At 38.5% G+C, this 22,024-nt stretch overlaps 1 protein-coding gene across 2 annotated transcripts; it reads left to right on the top strand.

Moving 5' to 3' along the window:
• Positions 1-1,414: 1,414 nt before the first annotated feature.
• ptprna (protein tyrosine phosphatase receptor type Na) lies at positions 1,415-22,002 on the top strand. Of its 2 annotated transcripts, none has more exons than XM_063496637.1 (24): positions 1,415-1,839; positions 5,059-5,109; positions 9,617-9,727; positions 9,957-10,062; positions 10,152-10,299; positions 10,465-10,660; positions 10,904-11,056; positions 11,193-11,330; positions 11,450-11,484; positions 11,574-11,815; positions 12,064-12,150; positions 12,265-12,344; positions 12,741-12,805; positions 14,426-14,635; positions 14,919-15,137; positions 15,248-15,395; positions 15,531-15,604; positions 15,982-16,059; positions 16,248-16,367; positions 18,887-19,053; positions 19,815-19,868; positions 20,024-20,088; positions 20,757-20,830; positions 20,941-22,002. In XM_063496637.1, exons 1-24 carry the CDS (start codon positions 1,764-1,766, stop codon positions 21,010-21,012), a joined length of 2,769 nt encoding a protein of 922 aa, XP_063352707.1. In that variant the 5' UTR covers positions 1,415-1,763; the 3' UTR covers positions 21,013-22,002. The 2 variants fall into 2 exon arrangements, with proteins under 2 accessions (XP_063352707.1, XP_063352706.1); XM_063496636.1 differs by having other exon boundaries at positions 14,871-15,137.
• The last annotated feature ends 22 nt before the right edge of the window (positions 22,003-22,024 follow it).

Raw genomic sequence — 22,024 nt, 5'->3', positions numbered from 1 at the left:
CTAAAATGAAGAGAATTTGATGCTCACAACAGGTATGCATTTATAAGTGTAATGCAAATTTCATGACACAAATTTCACATATTATATGTTACCGACCAAACTGTTGCAAAAACACAACACTGTGTTTTTAATGAAATTTTAGTATGTTTCAGAAGAGTGGCTTTCCAATTACTGCTGTTTACTTCGTAGGACAGCGATTACCACTGTTGCCTCACAGCAAGAAGGTCAAAGGTTTTAATCTGTTGGCTGAGGATAGGTAGTCAGCTGTCACAAATAAGTCATTTGGACATCTGACTTAAAAATAACAAGAAAAATAAATTGAATGTGCAGCAGTTTAAGGTTATATAAAGCATAGAGTCAGATAAACATCTATTGTAAGCTAGCAGCATGATTATATATTTAATTCTTCTTCTTCTTTTTTTAACCTTTTTCTGCTGTTGTATTGGATCAATTTTATATGTTACTTTGACTGCTTTCAGCAAACACCACATGTGTAAAGGGAAATGATATGCATGCCCTTTCTAATCCCTGAGCTGTGTCATGATTTAAATATTTTATATGTAATAAAAAGCATCTTGAATGTTTTTGCTTTTTTTTTTTTTTAAGAGTGGTGTACTTCCAGCAACAGCAGCAGCCACAATCTAACAAGTGCCAAATGTTTTTTTACAGACACAAGATGGAGCAAGAGGACAAGCAGAAAAGAGAAAATGCTGTGGCACTACTCTGGGGGAAAAGAGAGTTCTGCCATATTTAGTGGAGTTTCTATTAGCTATAGCTCGTCAAGTGTTGACAAAAGAAAATTGTCTTGAGATGAAAGAACACACACACACACACACACACACACACACACACACACACACACAGTAATAATAAAAATGAAGAAAATAAATGTGTAGCCTACATAAACATTATTTTTGGGAGAGTAGGGCTCAAAGAGCCTTATTCTGTGGGAATCCTTTCCCTTGGTCTGGTCTCCTAGTGCACTGTCCTCTTACCTGAATTCATTGAAGCGCTGAAGAATTAACAATCTCGCCAAACCTTTGGCTGTGGAGCACATTATTTTTTAACTATTTTAATAATAAACCAAAAACCTTACTGCTAGATTCTAACGAGACTCATATTTACTTTCAGCTACAAGAAAGTTACACCTGGCACAAATCCTTAATGAGGCAAGAAAATATGAGGCTGTACTGTATAGCCTCCAGTTGCGACTGACCTGTGCACATGTTTGAAGGAAGAGAAATATACCCACATTTTACGTGAGAGGACGCACAAAAAAGAAAGAAAAGAAAAAAGAAAAACAAATATGGATAACGAATGCATGACGTTCAGGAACGGGCGGACTATAAAAGTTAACGCTTTCGTTCACCACCGCTCCCCAGCCCCCCTTTCTCAAAGCCGTGATGACGTAGGTGCAGGTTGAGCTCCTGTATGGAAGAGAGCTCCCCGTTTCTACAGATTCTACGTTATTTCCGCAACTGTGCCGTCGTTGAGTCGATATACGTTGCATGTTAACAGTCTGTCCCCGCTTCTCTCGATCTCCACGCCCCACCCGGTGACTGTGAAGAGTTACTTTTCTCTCCTATTTATTTTTTATATTTTTCCCGTCACATGGGCTTTTAGGGTTCAATGTGAGCTGACGACCACACGGGCTCTTCTGTTTTTTTTTTTATCAATATGGACGTTTAAAAGAGGGGAAACGCAGAGGGACTCCGCATCTTTCTCTCTCCGTATCCTCCTCTGCTGTGAAGCTTCGCAAGATCATGCAACACCTTAAACCATGGCGAACTCTGCTCCTTTTGACGGTGCTGTATCAACCAGGGATCTGTGATAAATACGGTAAGAAAATGATGGAAATGATAGTGGAGCGGTAATCATCACGAAATACACTCCTGGGATATAGTCGCAGTTTGATGTTAGCAGATGACTTTACCATGGTGTCACCTTTACCGTAGGATACTTTATCCTCTGTTTTTGGTTTTGTAATGCGTTCCTTTCTTTTATTATACTCTTCTTATCGTTCAACAACGGACTGAGAGATGGACTGTGTGCAAATACAGAGGATGTTTAATGAGATTAAACACGGGCAGAGGAGAGATGGAGGATGTGGGGAGTAACAGGGAAAACAAAACCGAGTCTTAGCAATGAGTAGTTTTTTGTTTTTTGTTTTTGTTTTTTGTTTTTGGCTTGTGATGGATTAAGGGATCATTTTAGGGTACCATTACACATACAATACCACTCTGACGCTCCTTGTTGGGCTCAGTTTTTATTTGTTGTTTTTTTTATTTTCACGCTTCCAAGAGAGACAAGAGAGTAGGGAGCCGCCAAATCCACTTGTTAATGAATAACGCCCACACTAGTGTGTGTAGGCTCTACAAAACATGATGAAAAGTAAACAGCAGGGGTATATACATGTACATCACTAAACTAACTAAAGCTGTACTTAATAATATGACCAAAAAACCCCACCTAATTCAAGTTCAATAAATATTTTGATTACTGGGCTGAAACATGTGAAACCAGTTAAACATTTCCACTCAGTAGAAATGATCGTGACATTAGTAATAGTCCCTGTCATTTCTATAACAATGCTAGGAATACAGTTTCAGCTTTATTATTTCAAACTGACGGCAGCTGGGTTGGGTTATGAGCTTAGTTCTTTTAGTAGATTGATGCATTGTGTGTGTAACATGAGCAGGTTGAGATTTGTGATGCAGGCAGTGAATTCAGGGAGTAATTCAGAATTAAGCTGAAAAAAGCAACTGCTTTTTTTTCTCTCTCTCTCTCTTCATCTTTCTGTTGTGGGCTTCTTTGGCAACAAACACAAGAGCAACCCAGAAACAGTTTGTGACAATTTAATGATAAACATGATGGCAGGACAGAGCTGCTTACTTAAAAAAAACTCTATAAAATAAAATTTAAAAATCAACAAAAAATGTTGGTGTGTTAGTTCTTGCTTTTGAAAATATCATTAAAAAGAATAATGTGAATTGTAAAACCCAAAGAATAATAAGAAAGCGCATAAACTGAAACAACAATGATAAGCCGTGCATCTCAAATTTCAGCACCATGGAGAGAAACCAGTAACCACTGTTGCTTCCCTTTGTCCATTCGTCCGCTAGCACCTCTTCTTTCCTCCCATCTCTCTTCTTTCACACATGCCTCCTTCCATCTGTTCATTTGATGAACAATCCATCCATATGTTTGACTGTCCGTCCTCTCGCAGACCGTATGATGCTCAGTGTCTGAGTCGCTCCGCTCAGTTATTTCTCTGATGGCCTGACAAAACAAACACTGTTTGATAGGTCAGGTTTCCTCAGAAAAGCTAATGGATTTACTGGGATCTTTGTGATACAATTTGTGATACACTATGATACCTTGCTCTGGTATACATTTTACTGTTCCCTCTCTCTTGCTCTCTCTCTCTCTATATATAGATATATACATATACATAAAATACAACAGTGAACATTATAATCACTATAAAAGTATATGTCTGATATTTTTGTAATACTAACTCCATCTAATCTATTGATGTGAGGAAGCTGACTTATTGTACCTGCCTGCAGAAAGTTTTACAGTGAAATCATAACAGTTGAATATATAGCAAGCAATCACATGTAACAATATCTTGTTCAGATATTGAAGGTCTTCCTCTGTTTTATAAACCAGAGTGCACAGGAACCATACAATAAAATAATTAAATAAATGAGAGCCATAATTTAAAATCAACTTTAGACATTTTTTTTTTTTTATTCGGGTATTTACTTTCAGTTATGATGATGTGTATGTCAGTCCTTCTGCAAGCCCCTGCAATTACACAGATACTTTTTTATTCAGTGAGTGTTGCGCATGTATATTTTTATTTTTGCCAAAGCTTACTTCAGGTAGTAACCACCATCTCTCCTACGGTGGGTATGTTGACGTCAGTGCAACGCAAACACATCTTTGGCTTATTGTTTGTGAAAGAAATCCAGTTTGTATTCACAGTTGTAAGATTTTGCTTCACTAATGCCACTCATGAAAAGAAAGTTTCAGGGCTTCTCAGCAATACAAAATCCATGCACTGTGTGTCTGTTTCTAAGCGGTGAGTCATTTTTAGGTACTGCGTCATTTCAATAAAAGGTAGAGAAAATAGTTCTCATTCGTTGCTCTCTACTCGAGTTTGAGTTTAACCAGCCAGCTAGATTACTGACATATTTGAGATATAGTTTTGCATGTACACACTCTGTCTCACACATGTCACATGTACTTGGAATTATTTTCATTTTATTTTATTTTATTGATTTTGAATTATTGTTCAGTACAGGGATCCAAGCATTGACGTAGAAGAAAAAAGACAGAAAGCTGGGGCGAGTTATCTCATGCATATTCTGCTGGGTTATAGTCCTCTCTATCGCCAGCCACCTGCTCTTTCCCACATTGCCGTACTCTCCAAGGTCTTACTCACTGACCTAAAAAAAAGAAATAGTGTAACAACTACAAATGAATTACAGTAAAATACCCCAAATCATATAATGAAAGCATTGTTATTTGCACCCATGTTCAATCACAGTGTCATCTGTTAACAAATATGCATTTTATACCCACAAAATGTAAAGGTCACGAACATTTTGTCTTCAGCCATGCTTGTCAAATGCATTTGTTCAAACACAGATATCATTTCAACTGTGACATTTCATCACAAAATGCAAATAATAACACAGTACAGTCATAAAGTTTTAGTCATTTATTTTTTGGGTTAACTGGGTTAACGGGGTGACTAAAATGCCATTATATAAGAGGCTTATTCTTATGGAAATAATACTTGCATTTACTTGTTTTGACATCCGTAACATTTGTATATAAAAGGCAAGGTGACGATAGTGGGTGCTTGTGTTATGGTTGCCACTGAGCAGTACGTTTGTATCTCATTAAAATGAATAAGCCCAGGTTAAGCTCACTTTGTCTCATTTCCGCCCTCTGAATGTGCGTTTAAGGCAGTCGTTTCCATGGAAATTACTGTAAAAGATTTTACTCTGGGTGCTTGTTAGCCTTCTCTTTGTGCTTCTGTCTCAGGTTGCCTGTTTGAGCGAAAACTGTGCACTAGGGATCACTTCTGCTCAGATGGTGAGTATGCCACACACACGTGCACACACAATCAAACACAATGTTCTTGAACTTGTTAAACTTTTAAGACAGACCGCTTTCTTAATCCTTCTGTAGCACTGCACCATACTAAATTATTAGCCCTCGATGCTAGGCGCACACAGATCCTGACACAAAGGCTGCGCATAGACTCATACAAACACAAGTCAAGGATTTTTGCTCTCTCTGCCTTATTTACCACAGATTCTCAGTCACCTGCCCCTCTGCTTTTCCTCATTTTAAGCCCCACCCCTGCCCTCTGTCTCCATAGCAACACTGACATCACAGTGAGGTCGACACCCCCACAGTTGTTGTGCTAATACAGTGATGAGTCACTGACACACACACTTACGTCCTTCCCCATGGAAGCTTCACTTACGCACACGCACAATCATTGGACAGAATACTAAATGGATGAGCTGCCCAGGAGCAGACACAGAGACAGATATCAGCGTGTCTGACAACACTGGGAGAAAAACAATCCAAGTGGATGAAATGTGCCCCTTTTTCTTTTTTCCTGTTGATCTCTGTACCACGTCAAGAACCTACTAAGCAAAATAAGCTGTAAACGGTCTGTGTTTGTCAGACCCCAACAAAGATTAATTGACCTAATTTTTGGTCAGCACTGCTCCTGTAACACTTAACTAAATGACTAACACATAAAGAATAACAGCAACTGTGTTGAGTTTAGATGAAGACAAGGAGAAATAATAAAATAATTAAAAAACATTAAGGCTGTATTAAGGTGTGTCCTCATTAACTGAAGCAACACATCTCCTCTGTTTGTGTTTAGAATAAAGGACTTGGATGACATTTTTCATATGCTGGTAGGCAGCAAGGTGATAATATTTAGTTAACTGCTAACCTTGTAGTAGCCGTAATGCCCTATTTATTTTTTTATTTATTTGACCTTCTAATGTACAGTCCACACAGGCTTCGTTGTAGTTATATAGGCCTAGCTTTTTTTTTTAATCTTTGAGGCTTTGATATTTTATACTCGGTTCAGTCACTAATAATGTTTTCAATAATTTCTGTGATTACAAAGGTACCGGACTCTAAAAATAAATCAAAATATAAGGTCTGCATTCTCTAACTTAACATAAATAACTGCAAGATTTTTTAATGTGCCTTTTCAAAAACTAAACAGAACAAATAATTTAAAGATCTGCAAAATGTTGTTTATTATTTCAACCCAACAGTAATCAGAGACTTATGGGCTTAATCTATGATGTCCTCTGAGGTTTCACCAAGGCTTCATTGCATCCACATTCACCCCTTGAGCAGTAATTACTCTAATAATGTCTGCTCATTGTAAAACAGTCCTTTATATGGTTGCAGTAACTGCTGTGTGCCTACTGTAAAAAGGAACAATAATTGTATTGTACTGCATTCTTTTTAGTGTGTTTAATGAAATACACACCTCCCTTCAGATCTTTGAGTTTGTGTCTGTGACAGGATGAAAAAGCTGCTTTATCCTGCATGCATTTGCAAGAAGTAGTGGAGTGTGCAGTGACACATTTTGTTCTGCACGATCCAAGTTTTTATGCTGAGGCCTGGAGATTTTACTCATGACAGTCTCTTCCAGAAAGAAGTGTTTGTAGGTTTACTGATGATCCCTATGATTCCTAGAATCTCTCAGTTGCTAGTCTGTTTATCATATTATGAAGGGTCAGTTACTCTAGTAGCTTATGCTGTTGGAGCATTATCAGTGTAATGTAGGAAGCATGTTAAACCCTCTTCTATATAGTTATAGTAACCTGACCTTGCATCTTTGCTGGTTAATGTGTAACAACACAAGTCTACTGAGGACGGTTTAGAGGTTTCCTATATTATATATGGTGCTATAAATGACCAGATGATAGGGCTGAGCTTATGCTTTTACATGTATTGGTAGGGTCAAATTATTAAATCATTACTTCATCTGGCTGTTTTTTCCTGTTTTATTGTACATTATTTTACATTATTTACCTGGGATGAAAACTGCATGAGACGAAACTGCTGTTGCGGGTTTACTGTTAGTTGGACAAGTACAAGTTGTAGGTTACCAAATATATTATACTGGGACTGTTTCCAAACAAGTGGACTGGTACTTACGTGGTTCTTTTCTATGCTATTTGAGCGCTCAGAGTGCAGAGTGTTAATATTGCTGTGTTGTTGTTAAGGTAGTGATAAATCCAACGTGACTGATAAATGTATTAATGTTTTACAGCTTGATTGTTACTATGCATACTTTTGTTCCAAGGATATAAATGATTAATACATGTTTTAATCACAGTTGATATATTGGGGGGAGTATGTTTTTAAATGAGATCATTTATCTTGAATGTTATATTTCTCATATTGTCAGATTCTTTTGGATAACAACACTGAAATCGATATCCCATGTTCCCTGCAGAAAAAAATGACATCTACTGAAATAACCCGAGCTCTCAGAATAGTCCCAGTCCAATCAAGCCATCCAGTTTGATGGCTTCTCTTGATTTGTCTTCAATTCTGCCTTCTTCTTTCTGTCATCAGTCCATTCACAAGGAATAATAACAGCTTTATACTCTACTAGTACAATAAACTGCCAGGATGGCCCTTCATCAACATTAACAAATTTGTAATTTGATGATGCGTTTTATTAGGATCATTAGGATGAGATATGTATTTATATGATTGTTTTTCTTTAGTGGTCTTGGTGGGGAAACATATACAAGTTTGTATCTTTATTTCTTTATAAGAATTTTTTAATTCTGTATCTCTCATGAGATTGTAAATTTCTTTGGTAAAATTGTGACACAGCACAAGGCTTAGGCTATTCTTATCATATGAAACATTTTGTGCAAAAAATAAACTAAATAAACATAATAGAATATTTTTTTTACCATAGTTAATGTTAAAATAGAGTGAAAAGTCTCGTAGTAAAAGTCTTACAATTCTCTTGGTTTTTGCCATCCAACTTCACTAATTCACAGCATTTTTAGCTGCTCTGATGTCAACCTTAACTCAAAGTGTTGTTTTGGCTTGAATCATAGATTATAATGACTGTTTAGGTATCATTTCTTTACCTTTAGTGGCTGTTTCTTAAAGCAATAACAAGCTGGAACTGAATTCATGTTTTCTTTTTGGGCAAAACAACCATCTATTAAATCAATACCTGACCTGACATAGTGCATGTGTAACACTTTCTACACCGCTCCTGAGTTTTCAATTGAAAAAATAAAAGCTGGGCTGTTTCATACAAAATGTGTGGCTATAAAAACACCTTAATCCTCTCTAATCTGTTCACTAAAACAATTCACTATCTCAGTGTTGCAAAGTGGGTTGTGTGAGATTTAGCTGGTGTACTGGCTGTGGTGACTCATCAGTGCACCAGTTAAAGCATAGCCTGCTCGGTTTTATCTTTATTCCTATCACATAGCATTTCAGCAATCTAGGTCCTAATTCACTGAGTATACAGATTAGAAACACAAGCCTTCTATATCTGATTTAGACTTTTCACAGCGTTTCATTTGCAATAAACTCACCCAAGTGGGTTAGATGCTTACAAAAGTGAGCATACACTTTTTTAAGCACTGATTCCAGACCCTTTCCATGTAACCCAAACAGTTTATTTATTATTTATAGGGGTAATTTCTATTGCATTGCACTGATTACCTAAGTGCAAGTGCAGCAAATACTAACTTTGTTAAGATCCCAGTAATTTATTGCTGAAGAGCAGATCCATGACGATGCATGCGGTTTATGATAACAAAGAGAGAAAACTGTCCACAGGTGATCCTGAGAATATGCTATTAATATTTCTGTTGCCATGAAGGTACCTCCAAGTTAGCGACTTCAATTTTTCAAAAGCACTTACACACACAGATGGCGACAGGAGCTCTTCAAAAGGATTGTGACAAGTGTGTGGGCTGAACTTCAAAACTATGACTCACAGCTGTGGGCTAGTATAGTGTGGGCCACCATATGAATTACAGCTATGACTAAATAACCTCCAAAGCAGTGTCAGTGGAACCATTTGGATTGAAATGTATATGGTTAAATCACAAAAAGCACAAAAAACTGAACTTCGCTTGATGTCTTGTGAAATAATAGGATCATTCTCAGAGGCTTACTGAGATATAAAAAATATAATAGCTCCTCTAATATGGCAATGTCTTTGTTATGAGGGGAATTTCTCCTGAGGGCCTTTTTTAACACAGCAGACATTTTGAATGAGGAAAAAAGTTAACGATTGCTCCCTTCTGTTCAAGCGTTGCACTCAGCCTTTTTTGTCATAACTGTAAGCAGACATGTCAGTATGCCGGTGATGCTGTAGTACAACGGGGGTCCGGAGACACAGCTGACATAGTCACATAAAAAGTCAGCCAAATTTTGTTGCTTACACCTGTTGATTTCCTGCTGCACTGTGAGATCACTCTCAGCTTAGTTGGACCAGGACTCGAGAGGCTGCCCTTGGCAAATTTGGGGTTACATATTTACATCCGTATTCATGTGTGTATTTCAGATGGGTTGTTTGGTCAGTGTCGAAGCTCTAAGCAGGACCAGGTCCAGTACCAGGTGTCAGTTCCTGTTCTGAAGAGGATGCAAGAAGTTCTAAAACAGCTCATGCTAGAAGGTGAGACAGAATATAATAGAGAGCTAAAAGCGTTAAAGTGAATACCCACGTGCATTTAAATGGCTGCGATAAAACAAAAAAGTGCTTTATTCATTCATAATGTCAGCAAAGAGCATTGATATCAGTGCCCCTTTTTCTGTCTGTATTTCTGTAACCTGTACACACACCTTAGTCTTGCACTTTTACTAACAGCTATTTTTTAAAATTTATTTTCCATCTGTGTGTGCAGGGCTGTCATGGCAGGATGACATCACCCAATATATTTTGTCAAAGGAGCTGAAAAGAGTTCCTCATACCACACTTCCCTCAAAGCCAAACACCTCATCCTTGTCTCAGCAAGTACACCTTAGTTATTTTGAAATTGACAGAGAAAGAAATTGTATATTTATATAACAGATTTAGTCAATTCTTTCTTGGTCGCCAGGTCCAAACAGCCCTCCTCCCACCACCAAAGTTCAAAATCAGCGTCTGCTTCTCCTAGTGGCAAATATGTGGACTACATGATTGTTGAGCCGCCTCAGTCCCCACTGCGCATGCAAACAGCATCTATGGACCCATACACGTACCTCCAGGTATGAAAACACACACTGTGATTAGCAGCAGCTGGATCTATGTCATTTATAACACTTCATGCACAGGTGTATACAAAATTTTGCATATAAGTGTAACGCACATAATAATGTGCCACAGTTTACATCTGGTATAACAGGTATTATGTACTGTCTCTGCTAACACAGCATAGGTACCAAGACGAAGTAGAGAGATCTCTCATGGGTTCAGCAGGTGCTTATGCCCGCCCTTCTTTGAGGTCCCAGACCAACCAGAGAGAGCGTGATCGTGACCGGCAGCTGCTGCTGGAAGCTCTGTCTCTTTACCTGGCGTCTGCACAGCCGTCTTACCGCCACAGAGGGGCTCCTTCCATGGTTCCTGCAGGTAAAAAAAATTTAAACATAATTACTTTTTTTCATAATTTTTTTTTAACTAATTCAACACAAAGATAAATAGATATTTAAAAAATATTTAACTGCATACACTTAAATATATAAAAACAAACTATTCAGTCTCAGTTTCTTATGCAGAAAATATCCATAGACATGAAAAAAGATAGAACTCTGGCACATTTTTGGGCCAATCACAAACAATGATGTTTCCTGCTGTACCTGCTTTCATGAGCAGGTCTGCCTTATTATGAGGACTTGGAACTGGATATACCAGTGGACTATGTGGAAGACTACACCCTACAGGAGAGGCTTGGTTCTGCAGGCAGGCAGCAACCCTTGCAGAATAAGAAAGTTCTTCAGGACTATAGCACACTGTCTGGGAATAATGGTGAGAAAAAGGAACGCAAGCATAAATATATACAGCATAAACATAATGACACACATAGTTAAACTACGGATGCACATACATAATCTGTTTGAAAAATGATTAGTGCAAAAATAACAGTAATCCCATCCTGTGTTAGATGACTTGCTCCAAAGGATGTCGGCTGTCTTGCAGAAGTACAGAGTTGATCCAAGAGACCTCAGTCAGGAGCAGCTCTACAAGCTAGCTCTCACACTGCTGCAGCATCAGGGCAAAACTGGCACACACCCCCAACTTGGTAATAAACCAAAACAAAAAACCAACAAATTTCTTAAATATAGAAATATCATAATCCCTACAATTTTCAGCATTTTTAATTTAGTATTTGTATAAAACAGATTTTTTCTGTATTCATAGATCCAGTCGAAAAAGACCTCAACACCCTCAAGGAAGTATGTTAGCATCTACTAATAGCAGTCATAAAAAATGTAATCATAGGTTCTTACATAGGCGTGTTTTCTCCTCTCCCCCTCATATGCAGCTGTTAAAAACAGACAGCATTTCCAATAAGGCAGAGAAGCCTGTTCCTGTTGCCCCTGTCCCCTCCACTCCCTCAGTTCAAGCTACACCTTCATCCAAGAGTCCCAGCCTCCCCCCGTCTGCCTCTCAGCCTCCGCAGGCTGCTCCCGCTGAAGCTGGACTAGATTTTAAGGGACAAGGGTTGCCAATAGTGGAGAGCACAGGGGCCAAAGAGGAGTATGGGTACATTGTCACCAATCAGAGGTCAGCACTTGATCTATTTTAACACTCAGTTCTTCGGTTCATAGTAAACTCATCTAAAACATGAAAAACAACTTTGTTTGAGTTACTAATGATTTGTTTAGTGTAGTGATGCTTTAATAAATGCTGTCTAATTATAGCCTGTTGTGTAACGTTAATAGTCATTTATTTAAAAGTAAAAAGCAGAAAACAAGACATTTATTAAAAATTTGTGTTCACAGCAAAATTAATGATGTTTGTTTCATTCGTAGTCCCCTGAGTCTGTACGATGGAGTCAAGATGTTGGAGCTGCTGGCTGATAAAATACACTTGACAACAAGCAGCTTCATCAACATTAGGTAGCACTGTAGTTGTATGTTAGATGCTTTAGAGACAGTTAGTTTGTTGTACTCTTCATTCCTGTATTTTTACAGTTTTCCAACATGTGTGTCCCTGTGTTTATGTGTTGCCAGCGTCGTCGGTCCTGCACTGACTTTCCGTATCCGACAGAATGAGCACAACATGACGGCGGCAGAGGTAGCTGCTAAAGCCGGTAAGGCTCAAAAACACAGATTTGCATTTATCCACATACTGTACATATGTTAAACACAATTTCACCATAAGGCTAAAAAAGATCATAAGGCTCAAAATATACGTTCCCAATCTTTGGATTCATCTCCAGTAAAACACTAAGAAGAGTACAAGACAAAACAACATTAGAAATGAAAAAAAGTGAAGAGTTTACCTTTCTATATTACATTAGGAATGTTTTTGTTTGGTAGACTTATACATACTATAGGCATTTCTTTTCCATGAACCGTTTGCCTCATGGAGAACTGAAATTTTATAAATAAATGTGTTTTTGTCAGGTTGTATGCAAGAGTCGGTTTACAGTGTTAGACCCGATATTAAAAGGCCTGTGTTGTTTTTTTATTTTTTACTCCAACAGTATCTGAAAAGAATTTCCTGGAGTCTGAGACAGGTCTGAAGATTGTGCAGACTGGTGTGGGAGAGGTATTTGTTTTACACACAGACATTTTTCATCTTTTTTGTTAACATTTTTGCTCTAATTTAATCACAGTGTACTGTGTGTCCTTATTTGCGCTTATCTTTTGTGGCTTTGTTTAGTACTGATACTATGACATGAATTAAATGTATAGCTAAGAAAGTGCTTAGGATGGGCTATGTTAGGCTGCTCAGGGGGAATAACTTGATCACTTTTATTACCTTCAGCGATTAAGTAACCTTTGTTAACACCATCACTACACTTGTGCTGTATACAACTCTTTTTTTGTGTGTGTAAATTTTGGTTGCCAGAACCAATAAGTGAGGCAACACATCCTAACAACCAGCATTTCACTTGTTGCCATGGAGTTCCATCTCACCCCCACCTCACCCCTGCTGAGGCTTCCAGATCCCAGGTGCTATGGCAACAGTCACCAATGTCATTAACCTCATTATTCACCGTTTCACATAAACAGCTTGATTCCTAGCCTCTGAATTGTCACTCATGTGTCAGTCTTTGTGTGTAATCGATCATTATTTCCAAAATGCGCATGTAGATTGAATATAAGGATGACGCGCACACACACACAGGCACGCACACACACAGATTGCTTTCAGGGCTACAGTGATAATATCACAGTCGTGCTACCAGCATCTGTGTATCTGATACTGATGTGATCAAATGGCACAAGCTGATGTTTTTTTTCACTAGACGTGTGTGTGTGTGTGTGTGTGTGTGTGTGTGTGTGTGTTATTAATGTATTCAAAAAATGTTGTCTCCCCCCCCTAAATTACTGCATTTCTAAATTACCGTAAGTAGTTTTTAGTGGTTTTATTTAAATTTTGTAAACTATGACAAAGGACAATTTCTTTGCATTTTTAATCACACAATATCTCAGTGCTGGTAGTGTTTGTCAGAGAAACAATGATATACTGTAAAGTTAGGACAAAGTAAAGACACTGTACTACCTCTGTCTCTTTGGTTACCGCTGTGCACTTCCCTTCTGGCTTTTGATTTTCTTCTCTAGCTTGGCCTTCAAATTTATCTTGTCCTTTCAAGGCTGGTTGATTTATTTATTAATTTTTATTAGTTTTTCCTTGGACTGACATTTCAATTACACCACTGTGAAACAGCCACAGCATTAAGCTGGCAAAGCAGAGCTGGTGACTTCTGTTGTATGTGGGTAGCATGAGGAAAATTGCTTGTAAATAAAAATCAAATTGAAGAATAGGTGGAATGACACTTGGGGGCAGACTATACCTCATAGCACTGATACATGGCATGTTGTATAAGATGGTTGGCTGATCTCCTGGAGCCTCAGCTGTCTTTTTAATGATTTCTGGGGCGCAACACCTTGACCTTTCAGACCTCTGTCTTTTAAACTTAGCTCAGCTGCTCACTGGGCACACGTTGCTGTCAAGTGCAGTTACAGAGAAGCAATTCTGTTGGTAAAAGGAAATGAGTGGCCTTTGAATTGCAGTAGTGAGGGTGGGTTTGCTGGAGCGCCTTAGTTTGGGTTGACTGTTGATGCGCATGTTAAAAAATGGAGATAACAACCTGTTTTCTTTGTGTTCCTGCCCACTTGTCTATATCTTACTCACTGCTCTTTATGATCATCCTTTTTCTAGAGGACAGATGCGCGGGGTCTCCCTCAGGTAACCAGGGTTTCCCAGGGCTCCAGTGGGACAGTTATCACCCTTGTTTCCATGGCAGTTGTTGGAGGTGTGCTGGTATTGGCCATGGCCGTAGCTTGTCTCAGGCACTATGCTCAGCAAGTGAACAATGGCAAGCTTGGCCTGGGGCCAGAGGGAGGTGCAGAAACTCACTTTGACTACCAGGTAAGGCTACATAAGGGATCTGGTGAAAATCCCTTACATACAAATGTCCTTTTAGTGCTATTTGATGCATTTTGATCATTATATATTTTCCCAGTATTGAGGTGTTATAATGGATCGGAAAAGCAGAAAAAGGCAGATAATTAAAAGCATCGAGAATAGCTCTTAAGTCAGGCAGTTAATTGCGTGCAGTTTATGCATTAAATGCCTAAAGTAATGCAGTTTTCCATCTGTTCAGGAGCTATGTCGGCAGCACATGGCATCTAAATCCTCCCTGTGCCGCCAGGACTGTGTGGGAGGAGTGAGCAGCAGCATCTCTGGACCTGCTGTAAGCACGGGTGCGGGTGGACGGAGGGGTACAGATACATCCCGTGTCAGCAGCGTTTCCTCCCAGTTCAGTGATGGTCCCCAGCACAGCCCATCCTCCACCCACAGCTCCACCCCGTCCTGGAGTGAGGAGCCTGCCCAGTCTAACATGGACATCTCCACCGGTCACATGATACTAGTGAGTGAAAACAGTCAGCGTGGAGAGTAAATGTACTACATATTGGTGAAAGGTATTCTCTGCTCTTTGTTTATGAAATATTTATTTCTGGTGTCCCGTCTCTTCCTCAGGCGTATATGGAGGATCACCTGCGTAATAAGGACCGTCTCCAGAAGGAGTGGGAGGCTTTGTGTTCCTATCAGGCGGAACCCAGTTCAGTAGCTGTGGCTCAGTCCGCAGACAACATGGACAAAAACAGACATCCTGAAGCCCTCCCCTGTTAGTTCATTAACATGTAACACTTTTTATCATTTCTATATTTTGTACTTTTTCATGGAAAGTATTTAATTGAAAGTCTCACCAACCTTTAACTTAAACATAATTAAAGCCTAAACACCTTCTTTTTTCTTCCAGATGATCACTCTCGTGTGAAACTGAAGACTGATGTAAACCCCAATAAACAAGATTATATCAATGCCAGCATCATTGTAAGAATCCCTTATGTCAAATAAAACATATATAAAATATGACATAGTTATTCAGTTAGGTATAAATTTGTGTAATACTCTGTTGCTGGATAGATGACTTTATAAAGAAAGGAGTCATTGTTTGGATGTAAGGAAACACTTTGAAGCATAATTATTTGGATGTGTTGTATGTTCTCATACAACACATCCATCTGCAGCTCAATCAGGATACAGCGTGACATATTTTTCTCTCTTGATATTCGAGAGAAATTAAGAGATACTTAGATTTGTAACCAAATCTTAATATTATAATTTTATGAAAATGTAAATTGCATCTGGACTTTCTAATATTCTGTGCATGGATTTTAAGAGACTCTTTTTCCTTTTTCAATCATCAGTTTGATCATGATCCTCGCCAACCATCTTACATTGCCACACAGGGACCTCTTCCCCATACTGTTGCTGATTTCTGGCAGGTTGGTGCAGTCTCCCCTCTGCTTCTTCTCCCCATCACTCTGTCTTCCTTCCATTTCTATGAATTTGTAATATATTCAGTGCAAAAGAAATAGTAAAGCAGTGCATATTTTACAGCCATATACTGAGTCTTCTTAAAGTGACATTAAGATGTGTGTTTGTGTGTGTGCTTGCTCTGTTCAACTTTCAGATGGTGTGGGAGAACGGCTGCACAGTGATTGTTATGATGACAGCTTTGGTGGAGGACGGAGAGAAGCAGTGTGAACGATACTGGCCTGACGAGGGCTCGTCACTCTACCACATCTATGAGGTTAATTTCCTGTTTAACTTTGAGCTTTCTCGCGTAGTGCAGAAGATAACATTACAAGTGTACATCCACAAGTGTATACAAGTTCAAAAATTGGCACATATCTGCTTCTGTCACTACATTTTCTTTTTATAAAGCCTGTTAGCTAATTGATGTCTTAAGATGGTGGCTGTTTTCAAGATGGCTGTCCACAAAGGCAAGAAAATGTGTATATTTTTATATAAAGAAAACTAGACATGCCATTCCTGAATGATCATAGTGTCAAATTTGACAAGTTTCACAAAAATGAAGTCTGAAAACTTATTTTCAGCTCAACCTCACGTGTCTGAATTTAGTTGTTTTTTCATTGACATACTGTATTAATATTACTGATCTGAAATCACACAAACTTAAAATCCTAGTAGTATTTTTTTACTTTAAAAAAACCACAGACATGTTGAGTAAATTATTTTTATAACTTAAAATGCAAATATAAATTGTACATTTCAAAAAATTATGCACACATTTTGTAAACATATACAACTATTTATCTAAAAATGCCGTTTTTTTATTTTGTACAACCACTTAAAAATATTACTCTAACTAAAATGAGAGAACAATCAGGTCTTGCAGTAAGATGCCCCACAAATTATGTGTGCCAGTAAAAAAAAATGTTTGTCCACCACAAGACAGGAGAACACCACAGGGAAAAACCTGCAGGCCTGACAACAGGAGGTGTATCACTCCGCTGGTTTTCTACTTAGTGACAGTGTTTACATTGCAAATGTGCCTTTGTGACATTCATTAGTGCCCTCACTAACACACAAAAGAAAACAATGACTACACGACAGACTAACTACACAAGACAACACAACACACTAACTGTACACTCCACACTAAACGTCAGAAATGTCCCACTTCTAAAACCTCGCTCTCTCTCTCACTCGCTCGCTCTGTCTCATTGCCGTTACCGTCACTCCCAAAACTTTCCCTTCTTCCTAAACAACCAAATCCCACGTGTTGACTTTTTTTTTTAAATTGGTCAAAGAAAAAAAAAAAACGTAACGACAGTATTTAGAAAAAAGCATGGTTTATATATACAAATATTTTTTATCATAACTCTGGACTTACTGGCCTGTAATTAAAATTTAAAAACTTTGAAGTCCGAACATTCAATGCGGGCTCAAAAACTCAGCACGGCTGCAGCTTGTTGCTGTGTCAGCTTAAATCAGTCATGTGATTTGGAGGTGCAGCGTGTCTGTGGACCACAGAGGGTTAATAACACTCACCTTCATTCCATTTCCAGAATGCAACAACCAACCACCTGAAATCTGTGAAATCTGAAATTCCCATGGTGTTGTTCAAAATGTGCTCTGACACAATCGTAAGCATCGCTTGCTACTGAAAACAAGAAAAAAGCCGATCTGCGCTATGGGCTGAACCATTTGTTAATGGTGGAGGGGGGTAAGACTATGCAATATATTCAGTTTTAGCATTTATATTCACTGTTAACTGTAACTACACTCAAAGTGTTAATCTAAGTGTTAATCTATAAGCTATTTTATTTTAATAAACAACACTGTCATATGCAAAACTAGGGTGGCACTTGCCACCCCATGCCACCCTTTTAGATCCGCCCCTGCTTAGACATGAAACTAAACCCCAAATACCCCCGGTGCCTACATCCAGCTTTGCATGAGTGTTACAAAATGTGTTTCTGGAGAAACAAATCATTCACCATGGAGTAAAGGAGAGGGCAGAACTCAGAGAGCAATAACTTTATATACTTGATATCATACTTGGATTAGTCATTTTATTTAGCCAATACAACAAATATCTGGGTAGCCTCACAGCAAGAGGGTTCTGGGTTTGAACTCCTCCAAAGAACTGCTTGTCGGGTTAACTGGTGATACTTAAGTGGGTGTTGGTGTGACCTAACGTTATCTGTCTGTTAGCATGTTAGAAAAATAACTGGTTTACATTACATTACCTACCTATAGCGAAAAGCATATAAATCAAAGTGAAACTTGAAAAGTAGGCAGTGGTTGAAATGATGTAATAAAACAGCTGTTTCTGAGATGGTCAAACTGGAAAAAATTGAAAACTGTTGTGGCAAATAAGATTTTTCAAATTAATGGCTCCATACCAGAGAGATAAACATGCAAAGTTTGATTCCTGTATCAATATTTGCACGATTGTTTCAACACTCATGGAAAAGACCCTTGATTAGCCCTGCTGTTTTTGTTCAAAATATATGACAAAAAACGATGAGTCATAGAGAATACAGTGAATAAAGCTGATTAGACTTAGATTCACTGTGCCTTGTTTATACTAAAGTTATTTTCACAGTAAGTAAGTACACAGTATGTATAACCTTTTTTTCTCCTGGAAGTTTACCTGATTAAACGCTTGCAAGCTGAATCTCTGTCTATTTAAATTTTAAATAATTCAAAAGATTCATGACTCATATTTTTTACCCCTTTTCCCTGCATCCAACCCCTCCCTCTCTTCTTTCCTCCCCACTGTGTCTTTGTGTGTGTCAGGTGAACCTGGTGTCAGAACACATCTGGTGCAAAGACTTCCTGGTGCGTAGCTTCTACCTGAAAAATGTCCAGACGCAGGAGACACGTACCTTGACCCAGTTTCACCTGCTGAGCTGGCCAGCTGATGGCATCCCCACCTCCACACGACCACTGCTTGACTTCCGCAGGTAAGAAACTATCCACAAACATGCACGCAGACTGTCCTTGTTCATACAAAAGCATACAAATAAATATATGTATAAACATTCGAAATACCAGTAGTCACATTGGTGGATTTGAATCCCGCTGATCGCCTTCATGTCCATCTCTTTTCTGTGTTTTCCATCCTCCCTGCCATTTGTAAGTGTATATGATCACTTTCCGTGTAATTCATTTCAAGCTTAATCCATCATCGTTGACACTCTCTCTCTCCCTCTACCCCAGTGTGCAGGTTGACAGGTTTGTATTTTAACATCTCCCAGTGTCATTTTTGTGGTTTGCAGCTAGTACTCTGGCTCCAGTTGCATAGTCATAAAAATGAGCATTGGCAGGTGTGACTGGCTACTGCAAGAGGGACAGTGAATCTGTGGCTTCCTCTCCACTTATTCTATCCTGTTTTCACCATCTCACTGTCCTCCACACCCTCATGCAGTATCTAATTTTCCCGTCCAGTCAAATTTCCAGCTATTCCTGATCTCATTTTGTTTACCTGTCACATGCAGTTATTCCATTCCTTGTATTTCCAACATGGTCACTTACTTTGTTTTCACTGTGGTATTCCACAAATACTCAAAGCAGACTTTGCCATTTCTGTATTAATAATAAGATGTTATGATTTTATTGTGAAAAGGTCAGTTGTAACCTTTACCATAAATATTTTATAACCAAGCACATTTTCCTGTCATTTGTCTTTTTCTTTCTTTTCTTTCCCTGGTTTCTACTTTTTCAGGAAGGTGAATAAATGCTACAGAGGTCGTTCCTGTCCAATCATCGTTCACTGCGGGTAAGACTGAAAGGAAGATACTCTGGGGTTTGTAGGATCACAGATTTCTGTGGAACAACAGAAATTGCAGATATACATGTGAATTTTCTGCTTAAAGGGTATTTTAAAGAAAAATACTTTGTAAGATTATGTTTGCGTTTCTGTCACTCCCACAGTGATGGCACTGGCAGGACTGGCACGTATATCCTTATTGACATGGTGCTGAACCGCATGGCCAAGGGTGAGTCGGTTAAAACAAAAACATTACCCAGATACATTACATCCATACCTAATCTTTATGACTTACAGCCCACAGATGATGCAGTGAAAGATATTGAGAAGTCAAATCTTTAATTGGTCTGAGTCATATTACAGTTGCATTTCCTATCAACTACAGCAGAGGGTGCTATAGTTACAAGCTGCTTGTTAAAAGAAATTAGGTACTAGTAGTTCAGACTACATTTTAATAATTACAAACTTAATCATATGTGCATACTTTTGCAGTATTTCTTGAGCTGAGTGGTTTAGCATCGTAACTGGAATCTTTTAGAAAGAGTCAGGAAACTTGAAATGCAATCAAATTACATCTATACCATTCAAAGTCTTATTTTACTGAAACTAATTTCAGCTGGATTGCATTATCTTTTTCTGGTCTTTTTCTTGCAGTTGTCAGAATCTGTTTTTGTTTATCAGACATGGTTGCTGTCTGTTTAGACTTCAACCTCAAATGAGACATTGACCTTTTCACTGTCTCTTGTCAGTTCTATCACAATAGTTCTTCACAAATAACCTCAACAGATCTATTCTGTGAATTTTCTACATCCATATCATCTGAAAATAGCAGATTTAGATTGATGGAGATCAGAAAAAAACTATTAGTGATGCTGCTACTATTCTTGATGACATTAGGAGTGAAGGAGATCGACATTGCAGCCACACTGGAGCACATCAGAGACCAGAGACCTGGCCTAGTCCGCACCAAGGTACATACCGTCCGTTGTTTGTGTGCATATTGTTTTAAGTATATTTTTTTCTAGTCTTCAGATTGTGCATCATTACCCAAATGCCTCACTTCCCTGCTCTTCCTAATTAGGACCAGTTTGAGTTTGCCCTGACGGCAGTAGCTGAGGAGGTGAATGCCATCTTGAAAGCCCTGCCACAGTGAGATGCAGCTGCTGATGGATACAATGACATGCAGACACAAAAGAATACACGCTCCAGTGGACACACTTGTATGATTCAGTCATGTATGATCATTACTGTACATAAAAATCTGCTTGGCCACAGTGGAGCTATTATTGCTCTTGCTTTTTTCCCCTGCTGACTCATTGTCTGGGTGTTTAAAACATTCTGGAATCAAATTTTATTTTGAGGATTTTTTTTCCAGGAAGCAAAAGGAAAAAGAATCAAAGTTCTTTCCAATTAGAGCAAGATTCAATTTTTCTATTAGTATCTTAAGTTTCTAATTACACATGGAGGCGGTTATCAGTCGGGAATTTAACAGAAAACCTTGGTGCCTGTGTGAATCCAGATGAATATGGGATAAGCGTGGTCATGCTGTCAGACAGAATAGTTATCTTACACTCATCTGATTAAATTGTTACTGGACATTATTACCTCAAATGATCAGCCAACATAAAAAGAATTTATGACCAACACAGGGTTTGTATTGGCTGCTCTGGTGAACATATAAATTGGACCAAAGTTATAATACTGTCGAACCCCCTGTCAAAATGTATCAAATATTTATGACTGCCATCCCAGTTAAACATGGTGTGGTTGTTTTCCGATGTAACTCTGAATGTGTTGTTATTCGTGTCCATTTGAATACTGTATTCTTTTGTCAAGTGTGTTTTTATTTCTGAGGCGTGTCTTTTTTGCCTTGAAAACATGATCGTTTGCTTTCAGCGCTGGTCGTTTCGTAATGGATGCTCGACTTGACCATGAACTACCTTCTCGCCGTCTCCCTTTCTGCACACAAAGTAACTTTGCGTTCTTCTATTGTCTTACTCAGTGTACGACCTTGTGATTCGTGTAAATAATTCATTCTGATGATTGTGTTTATTTCATGTAGCAGACCGACAGAAAATATCTATAAAAATGTATTTTTGACTTGACCTAAATAAATTTGTGATGTGATGCAGCAGAAAACAAACCCAAATGCCTTCAGTGTTCTC

Source organism: Pelmatolapia mariae, linkage group LG16_19 (assembly GCF_036321145.2).
Source record: "Pelmatolapia mariae isolate MD_Pm_ZW linkage group LG16_19, Pm_UMD_F_2, whole genome shotgun sequence".
Taxonomy (NCBI): domain Eukaryota; kingdom Metazoa; phylum Chordata; class Actinopteri; order Cichliformes; family Cichlidae; genus Pelmatolapia; species Pelmatolapia mariae.
Note: the sequence above shows the minus strand (reverse complement) of the source record. Positions and strands in the feature narration are given on the sequence as shown.

Excerpts from the sequence above, each read along its gene's own strand:
- ptprna (XM_063496636.1), top strand. The coding sequence starts at position 1,764 with ATGCAACACCTTAAACCATGGCGAACTCTGCTCCTTTTGACGGTGCTG. Across the intron at positions 12,345-12,740 it reads AGAGGTAGCTGCTAAAGCCG|TATCTGAAAAGAATTTCCTG; the intron begins GTAAGGCTCAAA and ends TTACTCCAACAG. Across the intron at positions 19,869-20,023 it reads CCAATCATCGTTCACTGCGG|TGATGGCACTGGCAGGACTG; the intron begins GTAAGACTGAAA and ends TCACTCCCACAG.